At 50.7% G+C, this 23,842-nt stretch overlaps 2 protein-coding genes across 5 annotated transcripts in view; one reads left to right on the top strand and one right to left on the bottom strand.

The window, feature by feature from the left end:
• ssp3 (SCAPER domain-containing protein short spindle 3) overlaps nt 1–23,842 on the bottom strand; it is a 281,587-nt gene that overhangs the window by 74,474 nt on the left and 183,271 nt on the right. The window lies entirely within an intron of this gene.
• The window catches only part of LOC142571929 (uncharacterized), a 55,721-nt gene that overhangs the window by 23,291 nt on the left and 8,588 nt on the right, over nt 1–23,842 (top strand). Inside the window, exons 2-3 of the mRNA XM_075680655.1 lie at nt 5,670–6,170; nt 21,702–22,332. Coding sequence (XP_075536770.1) covers nt 5,670–6,170; nt 21,702–22,332 — 1,132 coding nt within the window. The remainder of the gene's footprint in view (nt 1–5,669; nt 6,171–21,701; nt 22,333–23,842) is intronic.

Consider the following 23,842-nt stretch of genomic DNA (forward strand, 5'->3'; position numbering starts at 1 on the left):
TTCTTGGCGGTGCTGCTACGCATACTCGTTGATCCCACGTCGTTACAATATATATATATATATATATATATATATATATATATATATATATATATATATATATATATATATATATAATTAAAGAAGCGACCAAGACTGCATCACGGCCCCACGAGCATGTATGAGCTATGGTAGTCCAAATGTCGTGCCATTTCATTCATGTCATGCATGCACATCCTAATATATATTCAGTTAAGAAATTAAACGACCACGAGACGGCACCAAAAAGAGAAGATACCTAGTGGGACAAACGTGATATCATGCCATGTATGCGTGTAATGCACATCCTCAATATGGCCATTTAAAGAAACAACCACAGCGGAATCACGAGCAGTTCATGTCATGGCGTGCATGTCATGTCATGCGTAAGGAACCGGGTGTGGATGAGTTTGTACCGGAGGCGCCTCCACGCGGCGCCGCTGCGCATGCAGTGGCATGTGACGGCTGTGCAGGGTGCAGAAGAAGATGCGATAGGGTGCCTCGATGCGCAGAGCGCGGGCATTGGGCACCCTACAGGCGCAGCAGCCAGCTACGTTGGTTGATTATGTTCCATCGTCTATGTCTTGTGTTGACGAAATGCCCCGTGGAACCAAGTCCGTACAAATTAAATGTTGCGTTTTTGGGTGCATGAAAAGTTATTCAAACACGGCTTGAAAGCTCCTCGGGAAGCCAGTTCCATCGGTTTTTATCGCAGCCTCGCCAGCTCGAATGGCGGAAAGCCTGGATATGCGCGGCCCGCAGACAACGCTACGTGCATTACCCACACTGCTCTGCTTTTGACGAGATGTTCTAACAACAATGAGGGAGCCGTTCATTCGCAATCGATTTGTATTCCATAAAAATTGTGAGTCTTCGCCTCAGCAGCTGTGTTGCTCCGGAGCTTGGGCACGAAGGCGAATATGTAAATTTCCATTTTGCCGCTTCTCAGCGACGCATTTTTTTTTCTTTTTTTAGCGCGATTAGCATCATTGGAGAACTTCGAGCACTTTCAGGGGCTATCGGGCGATCTAACCGTTTTTCTGCCAACTTGGGTCACAGGGTAGTCCATGGTCAAATGGGCGAATTGCTGTGCTGAGGGTACAGGGTTCAAACCAACAGTCGCACCAAGTTGTGTCAATGGGTACGTTTCAATGGGCATGTGCCGCTCTTCAGCGAACCTCTTCCAAGCCAAAGTGGGTCCATGGATATGTGCCACTGAACATGCGCCGCTCTTCAATGAATTGTGCTGACACCAACTTGGGTCACTTTGTGCCATCGTGTATGTGTTGCTCTTCAATTACAATGAAATTGTTAAATATGTACCCGCTGCTGGGCAGAATCTCCCCCGCATCGTATATACTCAGTCTCTCTGAACATATATTCACACACATGCTACGCGCGGACATCACGGTGGCGCCACTAGATGGCGCAGCGTGACCAGTGGGAAGCGAGAGAGAGGAATCCGGCTGAATACACGCCTCATACTTAACTCGTCTGTGCGGCGGCAATACGATGTGTCGCCATATTATTTCTATGCTACAGCCGCATTAACGTAGACATTCATCCTGAGGCGGGTTCTGAGTAACTTTCTTTCTATTTGGGGGGGGGGGGGGGGGTCCATTTTATTTTCTGGCACTCCCAAGCTTTGGCTGCGGCTGGTACACGATTTGTATGCTCTGCAATGACGGGAAACGCCAACGCAGCGGCGTGTTCACACTCGCTGTTGATGCCAGCCATACGCGCTCACTGGCCGCCGATGGCGGTTTTCGTCGGGTCAAGCTGCGCGACACAGACCAAGGCTTAAAATTGGGCTAATTCCAAAGACAATAAGATGAGCAAAGAATCGAAAAAGAAGAAAAAAATGGACAGAAGACTGTGACGTAGAGACGCATGAGCGATCAGTGAACAAGTGCAAAAAAAAAAAAAGGAGCATAGCGTACGTTTCACTTTGTCCGTGCTTCCTGCGCTGCATCGCTAGTCTACGTTCATTAAATACACGAAAATGTTACCGTCCGTGCGCAGCAAAACAACGGAAACTGCTGGAGGAATAGTAATAGAGAAGCTGTTGCTTACATCTAGCTCCAAGTCTTAGCTTGGCGCGGTGAGCTCTGTTTTGCGAGAGGCATTTGTAGCGCAATTTGCACTCGCTTATCTTTTCTATACTATACCTGATATCATGAATGTGACCCGACTCGTGCAAGCTGCAATTCCTATCCAGCGTAGACGCATCCAAATGCACTTTGCAGTTAGTCAGAGCTCGGAAACCACTGTGTAAATCACTGGAAGCGCTATGCGTGCGCCTGCAGCACAAGGCACTGCTCTAACAGTTGCCGTCGACGGCTCAGGTTTACCACGGCTACCCGATGCGTGTACCATTTCATCATCATCATCATCATCATCATCATCATCATTATTGTTATGCCCACTGCAGAGCAAAGGCCTCTCCCATACTTCACCAACTAACCCGGTCATGCGCTAATTGTAGCCATGTTGTCACTGCAAACTTCGTCATCTCACCCGCCCACCTAACTTTCTGCTGCCCCCTCCAGTATATATACGTAACCCTTAATGACAATCGGTTATCTTTTCTCCTCATTACTTGTCCTGCCATGCCCCCCCCCCCCCCCCATTTCTTTTTCTTGATTTCAACTATGTTGTCATTAACTCGCGTTTGTTCCTTCACCCAATATGCTCTCTTTTTATCCCCTCTTAACGTTACACCCATCATTCTTCTTTACATAGCTCGTTGCGTCGTCCTCAATTTAAGTAGAACCCTTTTCGTAAGCTTCAAGGTTTCTGCCCCGTAGGTGAGTACTGGTAAGACACAGCCGTTATATACTTTTCTCTTGAGGGATAATGGCAACCTGCTGATCATGATCTGAGAATGCCTGCCAAACGCAATCCAGCCCCATTTTTATTCTGATTATCCATGAGGATCCGCGGTCACTACCTGCCCTAAGTAGATGTATTCCCTTACCACTTCCAGTGCCTCGCTACCTATCGTACACTGCTGTTCTCTTCCGAAACTGTTAAACATTACTTTAGTTTTCTGCAGTGAGCATGCATTGCAATTGGTCCTCTGAGTTACTAAGCAAGGTAATATCATCAGCGAATCGCAAGTTACTAAGGTATTCTCCATTAACTCTTATCTCCAATTCTTCCCTATCCAGGTCTCTGAATACCTCCTGTAAACACGCTGTGAATAGCATTGGAGAGATAGTATCTCCCAGTATCTCCCAGCCTGACGCCCTTCTTTATTGGGATTTTGTTGTTTTCTTTATGGAGGACTACGGCGGCTGTGGCGCTGCTATAGATATCTTTCAGTATTTTCACATACGGCTCGTCTACTACACCCTGATTCCGTAATGCCTGCATGACTGCTGAGGTTTCGACTGAATCAAACGCTCTTTCGTGATCAATGAAGGCTATATATAAGGGTTGGTTATATTCTGCACATTTCTCTATCACCTGATTGATAGTGTGAATATGGTCTATTGTGGAGTAGCCTTTATGGAATCCTGCCTGGTACTTTGGTTGACAGAATTTTAAGGTGTTCCTGATTCTATTTGCTATTACCTTTAAATACTTTGTAGGAAACCGACAGTAAGCTGATCGGCATATAATTTTTCAAGTCTTTCGCGTCGCCTTTCTTATGAATTAAGATTATGTTGGCCTTCTTCCAAGATTCCGGTACGCTCAAGGTCATGAGGCATTGCGTATACAGGGTGGCCAGTTTTTCTAGAAGAATCTGCCCATCCTTCAACAAATCTACTGTTACCTGATCCTCCCCAGCTGCCTTCCCCGTTTGCATAGCTCCTAAAGCTTTCTTTACTTCTTTCGGCGTTACTTGTGGGATGTCAAATTCCTCTAGACTATTCCCTCTTCCATTATCGTCGTGGGTGCCACTGGTACTGTGTAAATCTCTATAGAACTCCTCAGTCACTTGAGCTATCTCATCCATATTAGTAATGATATTGCCGGCTTTGTCTCTTAGCGCATACATCTGATTCTTGCCTATTCCCAGTTTCTTCTTCACTGCTTTTAGGCTTCATCCGTTCCCGAAAGCATGCTCAATTCTATTCCGATTATAGTTCATTATGTCCGCTATCTTACGCTTGTTGATTAACTTGGAAAGTTATGCCAGTCCTATTCTAGCTGTAGCGTTAGATGCTTTCATACATTGGCGTTTCTTAATCAGATCCTTCATCTCCTGCGATAGCTTACCGGTATCCTAACGAAGTTACCACCTACTTATATTGCACACTCGTTAATGTTGCCCATAAGAGTGTCGTTCACTGCTTAAACAGTAAGGTCCTCTTCCTGAGTTAAAGCCTCTAGCCTCCGGAATTTCTCTAGTTTCCCTCTTACCGCTAACTCATTGATGGGCTTCTTATGTACCAGTTTCTTCCGTTCGCTCCTCAAGTGTAGGCTAATTCGAGATCTTACCATCCTACGGTCCTACGGTCAGTCACGTCCACATCTTGTATGATGCCAGGGTTAGCGCCGAGTATGAAGTCTATTTCATTTCTAGTCTCGCCATTCAGGCTCCTCCACGTCCACTTTCGTTTATCCCGCTTACGGAAGAAGGTATTCATTATCCGCAAATTATTCCGTTCTGCAAACTCTATTATCTCTCCCCTGCTATTCCTATAACCTATGCCATATTCCACCACTGACATGTCTCCAGCCTGCTTCTTGCCTACCCTGGCATTGAAGTCGCCCATCAGTATAGTGTATTTTGTTTTGACTTTACCCATCGCCGATTTCACGTCTTCATAGAAGCTTTCGACTTGCTGGTTATCATGAATGGATGTAGGCGCGTAGGCCTGTACGACCTTCAATTTGTACCTCTTTTTAAGTTTCACAACAAGACCTGTCACCCGCTCGTTAATGCTATATAATTCCTGTATGTTACCAGCTGTATCCTTATTAATCAGGAATCCCACTCCTAGTTCTCGTCTCTCCGCTAGGCCCCGATAGCACAGGACGTGCCCGCTCTTTAGCACTTTATATGCTTCATTTGTCCTCCTAAGCTCACTGAGCCCTATTAAATCCCATTTTATTCCCGCTAATTCCTCCAATAGCACTGCTAGACTCGCCTCACTAGATAACTTTCTACCGTTAAACGTTGTCAGGTTGATTCCAATGGCGGCCTGTCCGGAGCCAGTGATTCTTAGCACCCTCTGCTGCGTCACAGGTCTGACCGCCGCCGTGGTCAGTTGCTTCGCAGCTGCTGCGGACCGAGGTACGGTGTTTGATTGTTGTATTCATATAGGAGGTTGTGGCCAAGTACTGTACCAGGGTGGCCAATCCTGCTCTGGTTTATTGTGCTGTACTCTGTACTGATTTATTTACAGTTAATGGACCGATTACGACGGCTTCAGGACCACGAGCACACATCTAGTGACTGAAATGTCATGTCATTCATGTCATGCAAGCCCTACAGATCCTGATATATATCCAGTCAAAGAAACAACCCCGACAGTACCACAATTACGAGCACATACCTAGTGAACCAAGATAGTACACAACTTGGGTCACAGAATCAACATAAGAGGAAAGATAGATAGGCTCAATGTGGAATAAAGTAGGCAAAGAATGCTTCGCATTAAAATACTACCTCCATCTTCCCCTCCTACTTCCTGGCGCAGATGTGCCCCGCACAGCCCACGTGCCCCGGCACCCTCAACCCATGTGCTCCCGGCCAGGCTTGCCCAACGGCTCCTGGCGTACATCCGCCGGGGCCGGTGGCACCACCCTATGGACTGGCGGCCATGTTCCAAACCGGTGACGACCCTCCTTTGGACAGCGTACCCTATGGTCAGTATCTACAAGATCAACAGGTTCCGCCGCCACAGCATCAGCCGGTGCCACCGCCTCAGCCGGTGCCACCGCCTCAGCCGGTGCCACCGCCTCAGCCGCCGCCACAGCCTCAGCCGCCACCACAGCCGAATCCGGCGTATCCGGCGTATCCGCAACAACAGCCGAATCCGGCGTATCCGCAGCAACAGCCGAATCCGGCACAAGAACCGAATCCGCAATATCCGGGGCAACAGCCGAATCCGGCGATTCCGGGGCAACAGTGGCAGTCTTGTCCTGCCAACGGGCTCTGCCCGGTCTTCAACGCGCCATGCACTGCGGGGACGCTAATGGTGAGTGCTGCTAGAGGTCGCAAAGAAAAAGCGCGGGACGAACCGAAAGGAAGCGCAGCACGATGCGCCTTGTTAGAGTTGCTATATATGCTACAAAAATGAATTCATGAAAAATAAGTTTCATCAAAAAAAAAAAAAAGACCAATGGCAACTTATCGAGATTTTCAATGTAACGCATTCTAGCAGTTCCATTAAAAAGTAATTTACAATAATGTAACTATCCCTGACCCGCCTAGCATTGCTCGTGCGCTCAGTAATCACTTTTATGAAATGTATAATACTACCAATGTTTCTTCTGTTTATCATACGAGGGTATGAGGGTTACCTGCATCTTTGCGTCAGCCAAAACTGCTTTTTGAGCTCAAGCTCCTTCAAAGTAGAGGCGGCACAGTTCCTTTCCGATCATTCCTGAATGCGACGGTCATTTCTGTTCTTGTCCGCGTTCCGCCGCGCGTTAACCCCAAGGACCGTTTGAAGCACCCTCTTGGCCCGTTGTACAGTCAACATCCGATTTTTCGGACTCCCTACGCGCCACGAAAACGTCCAAAACATCAATTTGGGCAGTCTGAACAAAATGAATACATGTCTTTTACTGCCCTTGAGGGCTCAAATCGTCACAGGCACGTCCAAAAAAGCTCCGAAGACCTTCCACTACACTTATTATGCATATCGGTGCTCGTACTGTGACAGGAGACGGCGGGTGCTCGCGTGTATAATTATGGAATACGTACTGTGTCCCGTGACAATTGCCCCTTCCCACGCTTGTTAAGCTTCACCGCAATACTTCACGTACGCTTTACAGCGTAACATCCCTGTGCTGAGGCGAAGCTGCCATTCGGGAACGGGCATAATGCAACGCGCCATGCTTTCTAAGCTTCGAAGCCAATCGTGAGGATTAGAGAGGCGGAGTCGGTGCCATTACTGACAGCGACGAATTATTTCAACGAAAAACACGGCACCGAACGGCAAGAACCTTAATAGCGAACGCCGAAGCAGCTAAGCCTCGCGTTGCCGCGGTGGTGGCTACGGCTGCCAGCGGATCCGCGTGCAAGAGCGCTGGTTCGAGGCGGCGAAATAATCAAAACGGCGTTGTTAGCTTTGATTAATGCCGTTTCGGAACCGCGGTCGCGGCAAAAAGTCCGGAAAATCGGAGAGAGAAGGGTCCTTGCGTCTGAAATTACAGACCATGGTTATATTGCACTCAGTTTTACAAACACGATATTAAGGAAGGACAGGACGTGGACGGACGCAGCGCATGAACGTTGAACCCATGAACGTTCACCAACTAGCCCCCTTCATTGCTTTACTAGAAATTACAGACGTTATTACCCATTGACTCTACGGGGCACGTGGTGGTGCCGCGAAGCCGCCCACATTATCGGGCATTTCCGAAAAATCGGGCGTCCGGAAAATCGGTCGTTGACTGTACACTGGCAACTCCTCCAGCCAACGACACGGCCGGCATCAAAGACAATTCGTTATGATTGCTCTCTTGTACTCGAGCCAGCACCAGGGCGACTTTCGTTCCCTTTGAATAAAATCACAGCTAATTTTGCCTGATTGAAGCACAAATTCCTTTTCCTGAGTTATTCCAGACTATTGAATATCCCTGAGAATTCTCGGTTTTCCCGGTTGGTAGAACCCCTGAAGTCCCGCTATCACCCACAGACATCGAAATAGTTTACCTTTAATCCTACAATGTGACATCCTCCTTCGGCAAACTTCGGGGAACCACGAGGGTTCGTGAAAACCGAAATAAAGCGCCAGCAAGATGGTACAGCGACACTACGTTGTATGTCAGAGAAAAAATGCGCGAATGACGAACCGGACGATTTCGACGGGCCAGCCATATGGACGGTCCTCTGCTTCTTTCTATGATGATGATGATGGTTTTCATTTCAGTTTTGCTAGTTGCAAAACATCTACGGAAGGAGGGTTTTGCTTTTATGTATGCTTTGGCGCAGGCTACCCGCCGTGGTTGCTCAGTGGCTATGGTGTTGGGCTGCTGAGTACGAGGCGGCGGCCGCATTTCGATGGGGGCGAAATGCGAAAACACCCGTGTACTTAGATTTAGGTGCACGTCAAAAAACCCCAGGTGGTCGAAATTTCTGGAGTCCTCCACTACGGCGTGCCTCATAAAGTGGTTTTGGCACGTAAAACCCCATAATTTATATTATATTTTGGCGCAAGCTCGGCGCAATTTTTCGCTGAAATGCCGTCTTGGCGCAGGATGGCGCAAAGGCTCGCTCTCGGAGCAGTTTGCGCAGCTGTTCTGCCACTGATTACGGGAACGGCGGAAATTCGTCTACAGTGTCCCTATAATTGTTTTCACAAAACGAAATAAGAGGCGGGGCGTGATGCCGCGGTACATCCCTCGCTTCTGGTATGGGAAAAGGCAGGGAAGAACCACCGCTTGGGAATGCTATGTCGAGGCAGAGGGAGAGAGAATCTCCATTGGCAGTGACGCCTGCCTTCTGGCGACATAGTAGCAGGGCAGTTAATTTCTTAAATTTCCTCTAATGATGAACCGATTCTTTAAAAAGAATAGATTTTGTAAAATGCTCCTTAAACGATATTTTGCAGCTGCCAGGGTATAACCAAAATTTGCAATGGGGCATGGCGAAGGGCCATTAGAAGGACATTACATCAGAACACCGAAGTAGTTTATAGACAGCTAGAGCGTTCTTTAAAACTCTGTTGTCGTTCTGAAATAATAGGCTGATTATTAAAATCAGTGGTGGTTTAGCCAGCTTAGGGTTTGGTGCAATTTTTGGAACAGGAAAAAAGTCGTTCTCAAGCAGCATATTGGAGCAGTTTCGGAGCAGAAACATTTGTCTTTTTGGAATACTTGGAGTAGTGCAGCGCAGTAACCTGTAGCCATTCGGCGAAGCTTGTTATCAGTGTGCAATCAGTAAGTTCTGATGAACAGTGAAGCAAGGCACAAAGCCAACAGCGACCTTATGCTTGCCTTCCCACGGGCGGTACCGTATACCATGCACGGCATGTTGCAAACATTTTTATTTAGGTAGGCAAGGAACTTAATTTTGTAAAAAATAAAATAAAATTTTGCAGGTTAATGAAAGTAAAGACATGAGGGCGCAAGACAGACATAAAAATTGGAGGACGCTTAAGCTTCGCCTTCAAGAGTGGAACGCGACAGCGCTCCCGTCGACCCGCCAAGGGGTGTAAGACAATGGGCTACGGCGCAGCGACTACGCGCCCCGCATCGGACGCGGTGAGCGTCGAGCAACGCAGCGTTCGGCGCGACAACGAAATGTGCGCCTGAGCAAGCGACGCACGCCTGAGCCTTAGAAACAGCTCGTTTCTAAGGCAACACCGCGTTCACTAGAGGCGCTTTTGTACCGCTTTGAAGCATCAGACTCGTGGCTCAGTGGTAACGTCTCCGTCTCACACTCCGGAGACCCTGGTTCGATTCCCACCCAGCCCATCTTGGAAGTTGCTTTTTAACGCGATAGCGTTAAGGAGCTCGTGTCGCAGAAAAGCCGGTGTCGTCGGCGTCGGTGTCGGCGTCCGCGGCGTTGGCCGTGAGCGATAAATCACGGCAGGCACTTCATAAATAAAAAGCAACTTCCAAGATGGGCTGGGTGGGAATCGAACCAGGGTCTCCGGAGTGTGAGACGGAGACGTTACCACTGAGCCACGAGTTCGATGCTTCAAAGCGGTACAAAAGCGCCTCTAGTGAACGCGGTGTTGCCTTAGAAACGAGCTGTTTCTAAGGCTAAGGCGTGCGTCGCTTGCTCAGGCGCACATTTCGTTGTCGCGCCGAACGCTGCGTTGCTCGACGCTCACCGCGTCCGATGCGGGGCGCGTAGTCACTGCGCCGTAGCCCATTGTCTTACACCCCTTGGCGGGTCGACGGGAACGCTGTCGCGTTCCGCTCTTGAGTGCCTGCCGTGATTTATCGCTCACGGCCAACGCCGCGGACGCCGACGACACCGGCTTTTCTGCGACACGAGCTCCTTAACGCTATCGCGTTAAAGATTGGAGGACGCTTAAGCTTCGCCTTCAAGAGTGGAACGCGACAGCGTTCCCGTTGACCTGCCAAGGGGTGTGAGACAATGGGCTACGGCTCAGCGATCACTTACGAGGCGTCGAGCAGCGTAGCGTTCGGCGCGGCAACGAAACGTGCGCCTGAGCAAGCGGAATGAACCAAAGAACTCGGTGTCTCGGAGGGGGAAACGATGCACGCCAGCCAAACGTCGTGATCGGCACGGGTAGAGAGATAGACAGACAGTGATCTAAAGAAAGGAAGGACGCTTGATTCTGCAACCCGTGAGGGAGCAAGGCGAAGCGTCGTCAGGGGAAAGCGAGTCCGGGCCGCGCCTCGCACCAGCCCCCGCACAGCCCCAATGCGCGCCTCCTGTCGGGGCAGCCCCGTACATTGAGAGGAGGGGGTCTTCTGTGTTTGCCGCAAGATGGCTCTGCGTGTGCGGATAGCGCAGAAGAAATGTAGCGGAAACGCACTTCGCTACTCATGTAACTGCGACTTCTGTAAGTTACATGTTCATAATTACCGATATACACTGCAGTATAACTTTTTACGGCTCGTTTCTAAGGCAACACCGCATTCACTAGAGGCGCTTTTGTACTGCTTTAAAGCATCGAATTCGTGGCTGAGTGGTAGCGTCTCCGTCTCACACTCCGGAGACCCTGGTTCGATTCCCACCCAGCCCACCTTGCAAGTTGTTTTTTATTCATGAAGTGCCTGCCGGGATTTATCGCTCACGGCCAACGCCGCGGACGCCGACGACACCGGCTTTTCTGCGACACGAGCTCCTTAACGCTGTCGCGTTAAAATTACAAGTGAGCTAGAATAACTTGTCCGGAGGCACTATGAGATGAGATGCCTCCAGACGGTGTCGCAAATACGGTGATGGCGGCGGAGAACAACGTTCATACCATCCCGCACACTCGCTTTCGTTGTGAGGCGGTTTGTCGGCTTTCCGTATGTCGTGTGGGCCCGGCGAATGAATACGAGTTCATTCGGCGTAAAACCACAACTTCTATCGCCGATAACCCACCGACCTTTCGAAGCACCACCGATTATGCCTAACGGCCAGAATTGGCTGTTGACCGATGTGACCGGCAAGCTTTCCACAAGCCATGGCGGAAAGCTTTATGTTCGTACGAGTGGCTGACCGGCGATCGGTTCTGAAATCATGCGGTCAATTCACTTTCTTCTCGTTCATTACATAACGACGGTTTCGAGTCCGGCAACATTGATGCCTTCAGGTAGCATGTGTGGATTTATTGACCAGCTGCCTTCACCGAAAAAGATCACGTACTCGTGAAGCCTGCGGCAGGAAGGATGCTCCACATCCGTCGCCAAGCTTTGCAAGTGATCGCGCTGGCTAACACTCCCAAGGTTAGTTGTAGTGGTAAAACATAAATACCCCGGTAACTGGATGGGGAAACGGCGCCGCCGTAGCTGAATCGGTTAGAGCATCGCACGCGTAATGCGAAGACGTGGCATCGTCCCCCACCTGCGGCAAGTTGTCTTTTCATCCGCTTTCATTGCCATGAAGTCATCATTTTTTAATGCAATTAGTAAGTACAAGCAATTCCCATATGTTATCATTGGCGTCTTTGTTCGCTTCTCATATGATTCATAAAAATCGGGTCCCTCGGTCAATTACCTTTCTTCTCGGCCAATGCCAGTATGTCACTGTGACGTCACGAATTTCAGATTTTTTTTTTTCATTTACGCTGCTTTGGCTCAGCAAAAGTTCGCGAAACTCACCATGATCAATCTTAGGCCCCTTTAGAACACGATATACAGCTTTATCTTTACCGCTAGATAATTAACTAGGACCTAGAAGACGCTGTCAAAATTCATGACGTCACAGCGAGCTGGTGTGGCAACTTCGAAGAGGCGTCGCCACTCGTCTCTTGTTATCGCACTTTTTCTGGCTTACCAAGTGTCTTATCGTGGTAGGAGTGGTGTTTTTGATTATATATAATGGTAATTTGCTGATACAGAAGAAATCATTTTTCTCTTTGGTGTGCCTATAAGACTCTGCTACAACGTTCTAGTACTAGATCGATAAGGTTGCAGCACCTCATTATAATTTTGTCATGGGTAGTCAAACGGACTGTAAAAAGATGCTTGCATTGACTTATAACATGGAAGAAAATGCTACTTGTACGCTTCTGCTCGATGCTTAGAAAAAAAAAAAGAAAAGCTAATTACCCATCGCAAGGATGCCGGTGGTCAAAAGGTATCGTTTGCTTCGAGCGCTGCCCGCGTTCTCACGTTTCGGTATCCCGTACTGCTGCTCTGGTTTTGCAGACTCGTGAAGCTCATACTAACCGTAGACAGCAAAAAAAAAGCCACCTCCATGTGATAAATTGGCTTGGTTACTGGATGCTTTCGCATTCTTACGCAAAAAGACCGTAGCGCCGACTCTCGAGCGCCAGTTTACTAATCTTACCTACCGATGGCAGTATAAGGCGCCAATACACTTCGACGTGACCCGGCGCGCGCGCGCGCGCGGTGGTTGCGCTACGTTACGCCAGGTCGGCTACGCCGCGTCAGGCGTAAATCCGTCCCCCTACAGTACAACGCCGCGCACCTGCCGCAGCTGGAGTAGCGCATGCGCAGAACACTGCGCCGCTCCGTGCCGCCTGTCGTGGAACATCGAAACAAAACTTTTCGCGCGCTTTCTCTGTCGGTAGAGATTGCCACCGCGGACCGGATTGTTGATCGGCGATGGCACGGACGCAGACACATTCCGCAAGACGAAACCCCAAGACGAAACCGCAAGACGAACTCCGCAAGACGAGACACACGGTACGATTCAGCGTCCGATCCGACGTGCGGCGCCGCATGCTCCTGCATGCGGCATACGACGATTCGGGGCACACGGTGCGTGCGTCCGAAAGATTGAGCGGCGCGTAAGCTCCGCCCAGATCCAGCCCCCCAGCTCGACTTCATAGCCACGTCGAGAAACGCAATATAAACAACTCTGCACAACACTGCTTCGCTTTACACGAACACTGTCAATAAAATCATGCCCCTGCAAGTGACAGAACACTTCACGACAGCGCGTTGTCCACTGACGACTCCGCTAACAGCCAGCGATAGGGCCGGTAGGCCTAGCTAGGCAGACGGCGCTTACTATCCAACACGAGCTCGTCGAAGAGCGCTTATGTTTGCCAAAACATTTAACACTGTACACTTAGGTCGCCCGTAATTAAATACAATTGGTTTACTCGACGCAGTCGTCGCAAAGGGCAAACGTGCAAGCGAAGCGAGCAGCGTCGCTCAGACGGTCGGTGTGGGATGGCTGCCCGCGAAATGCTCTCGCGTCGCGGCTCCCGATCTCGCCAGTAGCTTAGTGCTAGTGTACTAGGCGCTGCTTTGCATAACAGGCACACGTTCGAGATAATTTCACTGAACTGGTAACTATTTCTTGTCGGAAACAAACTGCAGCAAGCAAGGAAAAAAAAAACACTGCGAAAAACCGGCCAGCCAGCGCCGCCTCCGTGGAGGGAACGTCGGAGAACGTCACATGCCAGCCGCGCTGTCATTGGCTGTGGCCAGACGACGGTGCGGTTGCCGGTTGCGTCGGACGATGAAAATCTGCCTGGTTTGCCGCACGCCGGACGTCCGATCCGGCGCTTCGGCACGGCAAAACACATCGATTCCGGCTGCCGTTCCGGCTCGTCGGACGCCGGATCGGACACCGAATCGGACCGTGTGTCTCCCGCTTTAACAGGTCTCTCTCTCTCTACATAACACAGACACGTAGTCGCTGCCACTCCTTTTCGTCGCTTCAATAGCTTTCAGTTCAAGAGTATAGCGGTCCCTCAGCCGCTTCCATAGTTTCAGGCACTCTTCGACTGAAACAGGGAAAACAAGACAAACAGGCGCTGAGTGCATAGCATGTCCGGAGACGTATACACACACGTGCGTAGTAGCACTGACGCTCGTGTTGAAAGGCCGGAGTACATGCGTATCTGCTCCCACGCGTTGTTTTCCCGCTCCGCATCCCAGTAGTCCATTCTTTTGGTGTCGTAGACACAAGCATGTTGCTGGAAGGCCTCCAGAAACCTTTCGATTTCGGAGCCGTATGGGTCGGGCACGCTTTCTTGCGAAGAGGCCATCTCGTTCTGGCTCAGCCTGCCGAGTAGCGAGTCTCTACCTCGACGAGAGAGGGCGCTAGGCGCCAACTTGCTCGGCGCGGTCGGCGCGAAATGCAGTCTGTTGCATTCGGCGCCGGACGAGGTCCGAGCGCGCTGAATGCCGCCGGCCGCGTCGGCACCAGATGCCGCCGGACTGTAGGAGGTCGTGTTTTCGCCAACGTAACGTCGCCATGACGAGCGCGCGCGCGCGCGTGTGTACGTCGGAGTGTATTGCCGCCAGGGCGGTGATGACATATACAGCGTCACACAACTTCGCTTGTGGCGGCGATTTGAATTGCACTATAGAAAAGTGGGAAGAAGAAGAAGGCGGCGAGTCAGGACGCGTTCTTCAGTTCCCGCATTTTCCCAGCTTTTCTTGTATTTAATCGTCGCGAGCCAATGTTCATTTGCGCACACCTTTTCCGTGAAGTTGTAAGGACCACGTGGATACCCTTTTTTGCCACAGTGAGTGACTTTTCACCATTTTACGGACATTCCCGTGCATCCGTTGGCGGCGTCTAACAAGCACTTCGGAGACCACGCCTTGGCCTCCGGGGCGGCTCAGTGCCACTCGTCCGCTACCATCATGGAATATCAAGTAGAGGGAGAAAATATTCTCCCGGTGGAAGTCACTCAAGAGCAGGGATGGCAAACCGCAGGTGCTAGAAGAGCTGGCGCCAAATCGCGGGAAGCTAACCCGAACGTCATGGCAACGCCTTTGGCTCCCCATAGCTACAAGTCTAGCGGCGCAGCGCTGAAGACCAAGATTATTAGGGCAAGCCAAATGCCTGTTCTTCCCAAAGAAGACACGAAGATCGTTATTAGACCAAGAGGTGGGCTGAATATTTCCAAAATTGGAGCGGCCACGGTGGCTGACGCAATACTTGCAGCCTCGGGCATCAGCCAGCACGAGCTCACACAAGACACTCTGTGCCCGAACTTACAGCAAAACATCATGGTGGCCAGCACTCCCAGACGGGAGAATGCCGATCGATATGCCCGCATCAAGCAAATCCAAATCCCAGGAAAGATCCACGAACTCTGCGCGTACGAAACAGCCCCGCACTCCACATGCAAGGGGGTCATACGTGGCATACCGTTACAAGACGACTCAGCAACGGTGGATGGCAAGATTGTTAACCAGAACAACCCTCTTGCACTAGCAGCCAAGAGAATCGCTCAGTCTGGGACCATCATCATCGCCTTTGACGGGCAGCGGGTACCGAATTTCGTCAGGTACGGAACGCTCCTGATGAAATGTTCCCTATATCGAAAGCAAGTGGACGTATGCCACGCCTGCGGAAGACTCGGGCATCGCGCCGATGTATGTCCAACACCCAGCGACGTCATCTGTCGGGGATGCAGCCTGCCAAATCCTGATGAGCAGCATCAATGCACCCCAAAATGCAAGATCTGCGGCGGTCCGCACCTTACAGCCGGTAAAGAGTGTGCGCATAGATTCAAGACGCCGTACATCGTTCGCCGACGACGCTTCGAGCGTGCCAGGCAGCAAGAGCAGCTCCCCAAGCCGTCGATCATTCGATCCTACGATCCGCAAGCCTCATCCAGCACCAACCTTAGGGGCAGAAGACGCTTGCGCTCGAGAAGCCGCTCTACAAGCCGACGGGGCTCCAGAAGTCGCTCTACCTCGAGATCGCGACTCACATCGCCTTCTCCAGCGCGCTCCAGCTCCAGAAGCTGCTCCAAGTCCCGTACTGGGAGCGACTCATCCAACACCTCACGTTCTAAGACCCCCAACGGCGGTAAAGGCAAGTCCTCTCTAACGTGGGCCGATAGAGCCCGTGGCAACCAAACGCAGGCGTCCAACTCTCAAGACTCGCACGACCTGCGTCTCACGAATCAGCTCGAAGAACTTAGGCGTGCCAATGACAGTCTTAGGAAGGAAAACGCTCTGTTCAAGCAGGAAATCAGCCGGCTAGCCGCCGAGATGGCGGAAATACGAAGATTGGCGCTCACACAGCCAGCTTCTCAGCCTGCCGCACGCTCTTCGGCCATGGACACAGTGGAGGCCCCTCCCAAGACGGTTGCAGTGAAGCGGCGTGCCCTGGATGACTCAAGGGGAGACGAGATGGTAGAACTCCTGTCTGATCTCAAGAACGCCATCTCCAACATACAGACAGGTCTCTCTCACGTACAAGAAATGATCGCGCACCCTCAGCTGGGCCTGGTCGCCCTCAGCGCTAGAATACTTAGGCTGGAGGGGATCAGCCACGGATCTTTGCCAAGCACATCTACAGTACAAGTCCCAAAGCTGCACAGCGTCATTGCCTCACCGACGGAGGGTACGTGCCATTATGAATGCGGCACTTTCGCAATCCATTCCCAAGCCCAAACATGGATAACGGAACTAACATCATAACAATGTGGCAGTGGAATTGCGCAGGGTTCGTCAGCAAGCGGGCGACCCTGCGACAATACCTAAAAAGCGTAAAGGACAAACCCCAAGTAATCGCCTTGCAAGAAACGATCACATCATCACCTATCAAGCTCCCCGGTTTCCTTACGGTGGCTTCCAATGAAGGAAGAAGGGGGGTCGCTATCCTGGTCAGTAAAAAGTTCACGTGCCTTCAGCGAGACCTTGGTCCCGCAGACAATGGGATCGAGCACGTCATGGCCGAACTCCTTGTCGACCCCCCTACGCAGCGCTTAAGAAGAAACAGTATCTTCATACTGAATGTTTACTGCAGACCCAGCGTTCACAGAGCCAGGCCTGGTGGTATTCTCAAGAAGGCCGTGCATTTCGCCGGCTGTCAACCTCTAGTCGTGATGGGGGATTTTAATGCGCAGCATCAGGCGTGGGGCTATTGTACCAATACGAAGAAGGGTAGAGACATATGGGACGCGGCAACGGAGGAAGATCTTACGCTGATAACCGATAAAGACTTTCCAACCAGGAGAGGGAACTCGGTGTGCCGAGATACGACTCCGGATCTTACCTTTGTCAAGAACCTGGAAAACGTCAAGTGGACCAACACAGCCATGGACCTCGGCAGCGATCATTGCATCATCGAAGCGGTGATCAAGGCTGCCCGTAACAAAACGAGGACCTTTAGGTTCACTGACTGGGACTTGTTCCGAGCCAACCGCTCCGAGCGCGTCCTTAACGATGATATGGACCTAGACTCTTGGTGCGATGAGATAAAGAAGGATGCGGCTAGAGCCACCAAGGAGGTGACAACCGATCTGGAGGTGGATAGGATGGACAGTAGGCTGGCGCATCTATTGGAAGCCAAGCAGGCACTGCTCGCGAGATGGAAGACTCAGCGCCATAACAGAAGACTACGCAAGAAAATTTTCGATATAAACAAGATGATAGAGGCTCCTTGCAAGGTGCTATGCAAGCAGCAATGGGACGAGCTGTGCGACTCGGTGGAAGGCCAACTCAAGAACGGTAAAAGCTGGGGTCTCTTTAGGCACCTACTGCACGATGGCAACACCAAGTCCAATCAGAAGAGAGCTTTGGCGAAAGCTGTCCATTTGGCCACCGACTCGACTCCAGATGAGGCAGTCACGGAGCACCTCATAGACAAGTACCTGGCGGCCACGGACGATCCGGTGCACCCCCCCCCCAGTTTCCCGAGTACGAAGGGCGTGACGTGCCATCTATGGACGAGGATTTTACCGTGGCTGAGGTCAAGCGAGTTCTCGCATCCCTCAACGGCAGATCTGCCCCTGGGCCCGACGGGATCACCAACAAAATGCTCAAGCATCTCGACGACGCCTCAATCGAGTTTCTTACGCACAAGATGAATGATATCTGGTGCAGCGGCCTCATTCCCAAGAGCTGGAAAGCAGCCTACACAGTACTCATACCGAAGCCAGGTAAGGCGCCGAGCATCGACAATCTAAGGCCCATCTCCCTGACGTCGTGTGTTGGAAGATGGCCGAGCACGCCATGCTTAACCGCCTCACTGACCATCTCGAGTCTAACGAATGCTATACACAAAACATGATTGGCTTTCGGTCGGGGCTTTCGACTCAGGATGCCATGAGACTGATCAAGCACCAGATCATTGACTCTACCTCCGCCGACACTAAGGCAATTCTCGGCTTGGATCTGGAAAAAGCTTTTGACAACATCGCACGCCTTTATTCTCAAGAGCCTGACAGAGTGTAACGTCGGCAAACGGGCGTACAATTTCGTGCACTCCTTCCTTTCCTCGAGGTCCACTAGACTTAAGATTGCCGAGTTTTTGACCCACGAAATCCAGCTTGGGCCAAAGGGAACACCTCAGGGAGCGGTGATCTCCCCGACGCTGTTCAACATCTCCCTGATCAACCTGTCGAGAGCCTTGAACAAAATCCCGAACATTAACCACACGATCTACGCGGATGACATCACCATCTGGTGCTCCAGTGGATGTGAAGGGCAGGTCGAGGGTGCTTTGCAAGAGGCCAACGATGTGACGCAGCAGTATCTTATCCCCACCGGGCTAAGGTGCTCGCCCGCTAAATCCGAGCTCTTGCTTTACAAGAGGCCCAGAGGCGGTTCACACCGGTCCTGGAAGCCAGCAACAGAGAGCCACATTACATTATTAGAGACTTTTAGCCTGTCCGTTATTCCGGTAAACGGTGCCGGATTTGCGGGGGCGTAAACGTGAGCGGCCAGAGCAGTGCAGCCGCCTGGTAGCATAGAGTTCAACGAGACAAACGTAGTACTAAAACTGCAGTAACCCACTGTATCCTGCTTCGCTAGTGGTGCAAATTTTTGGCAGCGGCGTAATTGTGAACACGATTACGCACTGTCGAAAATTTACACAAGCAGCTAAGCAGAATATAGTATAATTAGCTTTGTGTGGTTGAGCTTTGCGCCACCAGCCGGCACCACCAATCTGGCCGCTCACGTTTACGCCCCCGCTAAACCGGCAAACCGCCCGCGCTTGCCGGAATACCGGACGCGCGGGCGGTATTCACTGGTAAGGGCTCCCCAGTACCGCGGGTAGACACTATCAGGGTTCTAGGAATGTTTATCGAGTCGAACGGGGCCAATGGAGCCGCCCTCAAACGCATTTGTTCCAAGACCGAAAGCGCCCTCGGCCTGATCCGAAGAATCGCCAACAGGTACCGCGGAATCAAGGAAGACAATCTGATCCGGATTATCCACGCCTTAGTGCTATGCCACCTCGCTTATTCAGGGGCTATGCACAACTGGCTCGTATCGGAGCGCAATAAGATCAATGCCCTAATCAGAAGAGTCTTCAAGCTTGCCCTCGGCCTTCCCATTCGAACGCACACAAAAGACCTCCTCAATTTGGGAATTCACAACACGTTCGAAGAAATCGTTGAAGCCCAAGAATTTTCCCAGTTTGTCAGACTCTCCGGTACCCCAGCGGGCCGAGCCATACTTGGCAAGCTGGGACTTAACTTCACGGTCGTCAGTCTCGACGCTGTGAAGCTGCCCAGCGACGTAAGGTCCAAGATTTACATATACCGGATGCCACGAAATATGCATCCCACCTACAACGAATGACGAAGGCGAGCCAGGGGTAAAGCTCTGCTCGCCAGTGCCCGCTTGAACAAGGAACGAACATGCTTCGTAGACGCTGCTTCGTACGTTCAAGAAGAGGCCTTCTCCTCAGTGGTCATCGATTGTGATTCTAAAATCCTTAGCTGCGCTAACGTCCGCACTTCTAATTCCAGCGTTGCAGGGCAGGTTGCTATTGCTCTTGCATTGACGGACAGTGTACATGACACGATTTATTCGGATTCCAAGGCCGCTGTCAGGGCCTTTCAGATGGGAATGGTGGCTCCCCAGGCCCTACGTATCATCCAAAGTGCCAAAGACATGAAACATCACTCTTTGGCGTGGTTCCCTGCGCACCTTGGAACCATTGAGGGTGCCTCGATCAACCCCAACAAGGAGGCGCACTCGGCTGCACGAGGTTTGACTGACCGTGCGCTGGGCAACGCGTCCTCTCCTGGGCGACCCGAGCCTCTCTGCTCGTACAACGAAATCTGCAAATATAATTATCTGTCAAGAAGACTCCTACCTTCGCCGCACTCCTCGCTGTGCAGGGCCCAGGCAGTCACTCTCAGACTTCTGCAAACAAGCACTTACCCGAGCCCCGCGGCGCTGCACACAATGTACCCCGAACTGTTCCCAAGCCTGGACTGCCCTCTGTGTGGTGATTATGCGGAATTCGAATATGTCCTGTGGGGCTGCGCCTCTGCCGGGCCCCCCTTTCACTCAAGAGGAAATGATGAAGCTAATTAGGGCCCAGGATCAGACCTCTCAAATCCTGGCAGTCCAGAGGGCTCGCGAGAGGGCCGTCAGGTTTCACCTGATGGTCCCCGAGTGGGCCTAGCCAGGTGACGTGGAGTTCGCTTACGTCTATAGTGGACCAAATAAAGTTGTTTCACTCACTCACTCACTATAGAGAAGTGCGGCTACTTCAGTCGCGTCGGCAGAGGTAGCGGTAATGTTTCTGTGATGTTATAAAAATTTCGAAGCTATATCTCAACAACTTCTTATTTTAAATTGTTTTCTCCTTTCGGGCTTGTCTCAAACCTGAACGGCTGATGAAATGCGATAGAAGGCTCGTTCGAAGCCTTGTGCATTCCAAAATGAATGGTTGAGGGCGCGACATTCTTGTGTTTTTTATTTAGAACACATTATTTTTCTCGTTCTCATTATCTACGAGGTGACTGTACAACAGGTTGAATCCTTCATTCATAAAGAACTCTGGGGTTTTACGTGCCAAAACCACCATCTGATTATGAGGCACGCCGGAGGACTCCGGAAATTTGGACCAACACCTGGGGCTCTTTAACGTGTACCTAAGTCTAAGTACACGGGTATTGTCGAATTTGGCCTCCATCGAAATGCGGCCGCCGTGACCGGGATTCGATTCCGCGACCTCGTGCTCAGCAGCCCAACAATAAACAATAAGAGAATAATTAGATAAACCATGACGGAAGAAATGAAAGTACGCTCACTCGAAATACGGGTTCACTTGGTGGAACTGACTTTTTTTTTTATCGTCTATACTACAACCAGTCATGTTCTCCTTGCAACGGGCTCTTTTACATGTGTTTGCGTTACTCAAATCGCCCAACACCATTTTTTCCGAGACCTCGTGATCATTTTTCGGCGACCATTTATGAAGTGTTCTTGCAAATCTTCATTCCATATAGGAGCCATTTATTCTTGGAAAGTTCGTTAGCAAACAGGCTCTGAGAATGTTGAGAGGTTATTCATGCAATTTTTAATCGCAATTGGTGATTTTGTGTTTAAAAGGGATCCTTCGTCCCCGATAGTTGGTTGACTAGAAATCGCTGTGACCACTTCAAAAAAGCAGCGCAGCCTAGTTTGCCGTTTGCTTTTGCCCTGCTTTCCATCAATGATAGCGTGACCCGTGCGTGCAGTGCCCGAGCCCGACGATGTGTCCTGCAACGCCGTACTGCCCCAACACCATTACGGCATGCACGCCGAACACGCCGTGCGCGGCGGCTGCGCCAGCAGCACCGCCCGTCGGTCCCCCGCATCCCGGCTATCCGCCGCAGAATCCCGGCTATCCGCCGCAAAATCCTGCTCTTCCGCCGCACCAGAAGCGTCGGCGGAGCGGGCGGAAGGAACATAAGCTGAGGCACCAGAAACACCTGCGAAACCAGCACGGCAAGCGGCCGCAGAAACCCGGGACAAGGCAGCCTTCCGAGGACGGGGACTTAGAAGCGTCGCATAGCACAGGCTTAGAGATGCTCCACGATGAGGCCAACAAGCAGAAGAGCCCCAACGCACAGCCTACTGTCGCGGGCCGGCGTTGCCACGAGGGCGACCAGTGCGACGACGGCCGGTCCTGTCCCTCGCGCGGTAGGTGCACCGGGGATGGCCGCGAATGCGACGCCGACCACGCCTGCAGAGGCGGCGATGAGGACGGCGGCGAGTGCGAGCGCCGCTGCCCCGTTAAAGGTCCCAAGGAGGCGCGCCGACATCACAAGGGCCACGCCTCGACGACTACTTCCTCTGGTCTCCCAGAGGTCCCTCACCACAAGTCAAGTAAGCCGCCCGCATGTAAGGGTGGGGAACATCTCCTCGCGAACGTTGTATATTACGGAACCATTCTAAGCCATTCTAAGCACGACCAGAACTACCAACATGCTTATCGCATAAGTTTCTAAAGAATTCCAACTGGTTGCAATAGCCGTAACGACCATGTCTTGGCATGTCGTATGCTAGATTACTCGGGTAACTGAGAAATCTGCGGAGTACAATCAACCTCTCTATATGGCTTTCATAGATAATGAAAAGGCATTTGAGCCAGTAGAGATCACGACCTACTGGAACTCCAGACCTGCGCAGATAACCAACTTCTATGGGAGTCGCCTGCAACCACTGTCGTTCAACTGTCAGCTGTTGGTGTCGCTTTTATGACCTGTTCGTCTGCTACTTTACGGTTGACTAGGACAGTGTTGTAATTGGAATGACAGCTGTTCTGTAGTGACAAACTGCTTGCATAGTTGATTTTTGTGAGCACAGTGATAGCGATGTCACAGGGTTTTGATTGGTAACTTGGCTCTAAAAGTTGACTGCCTGAACCTGAAAAATGGTGGTGCGTGTAGTCCATTGCTCTCTAAAATAGCGTCAAATAGCCGCTCCTATTGCCTTTTTCACGCAGTAGCAAGCCGCACAGATCTTGCACATTGTTATAGAGTTCGTAAAGTTTACAACAGTTGTATACATTGTAAAGCTCGCTTCTGTGCTTTTTAGGATCTGGAAACGTCTGACAACAGAATGATTACCACTCATTTTAACTCTCAAAAGTTGCCCGTGAATGTGTCGCGAGTTCAAAGAGAATTACCGATACAGCTTCACTATGTGCATATTTTTCGCAGCACCATTATGCTGCCGCCGTACCCTGCAGAAAAGCTAGCTTTGCAGTTTGAAAAGCGTTCCGTGAAACAAGGCCTTGCAGCACGTTTTACAGCACTGGGATTGCTTTTGCAAGCTTTCTACTCATCCAGACATCAAACAATATTTAAAATAAAGCTATGCTCACCTTTCCTTCAAGGAAACTCAACCAATTTCTTGCACACATCGGGTGCAGGAATTACTTGTGAATACTTTTACTAGATCCTCTGCCTTTCATTATGGGACACAGCAGTAAATCCTATGGTCATCTCTGACATTAGGCTATCTGTAATCAACTCAAAAAAAGCTAGTTTATCCTATGAATCTTTTAAAGCAATTTTTTTCAGTCTCTGACGGAGGCTAGGAAGGGGAAATTTATGCCTTCTAGCATTGCGGCTCCCACCTATGCTCATTGTTCACTTTTCTTGCACCCTTCCTCCTCGTCTAACTTGCAAAACATTTAAAAATTTTTCCTTTTTATATTTGTGAAGTTATTCATTCACCACCAAGACAAGCACTTTGTGACCCCCATAATGGCAGCACACTGCATTGGAACAGATCGTGGAAGCAGACAACAGCGAACAGCTTATAAGCAGCACCACTCCGCCTGCACCTTCTGTCCCTAGCGGCAAAACTATTGAGCTAGACCAGGTGTGCT

This window comes from Dermacentor variabilis, chromosome 2 (assembly GCF_050947875.1).
Source record: "Dermacentor variabilis isolate Ectoservices chromosome 2, ASM5094787v1, whole genome shotgun sequence".
Taxonomy (NCBI): domain Eukaryota; kingdom Metazoa; phylum Arthropoda; class Arachnida; order Ixodida; family Ixodidae; genus Dermacentor; species Dermacentor variabilis.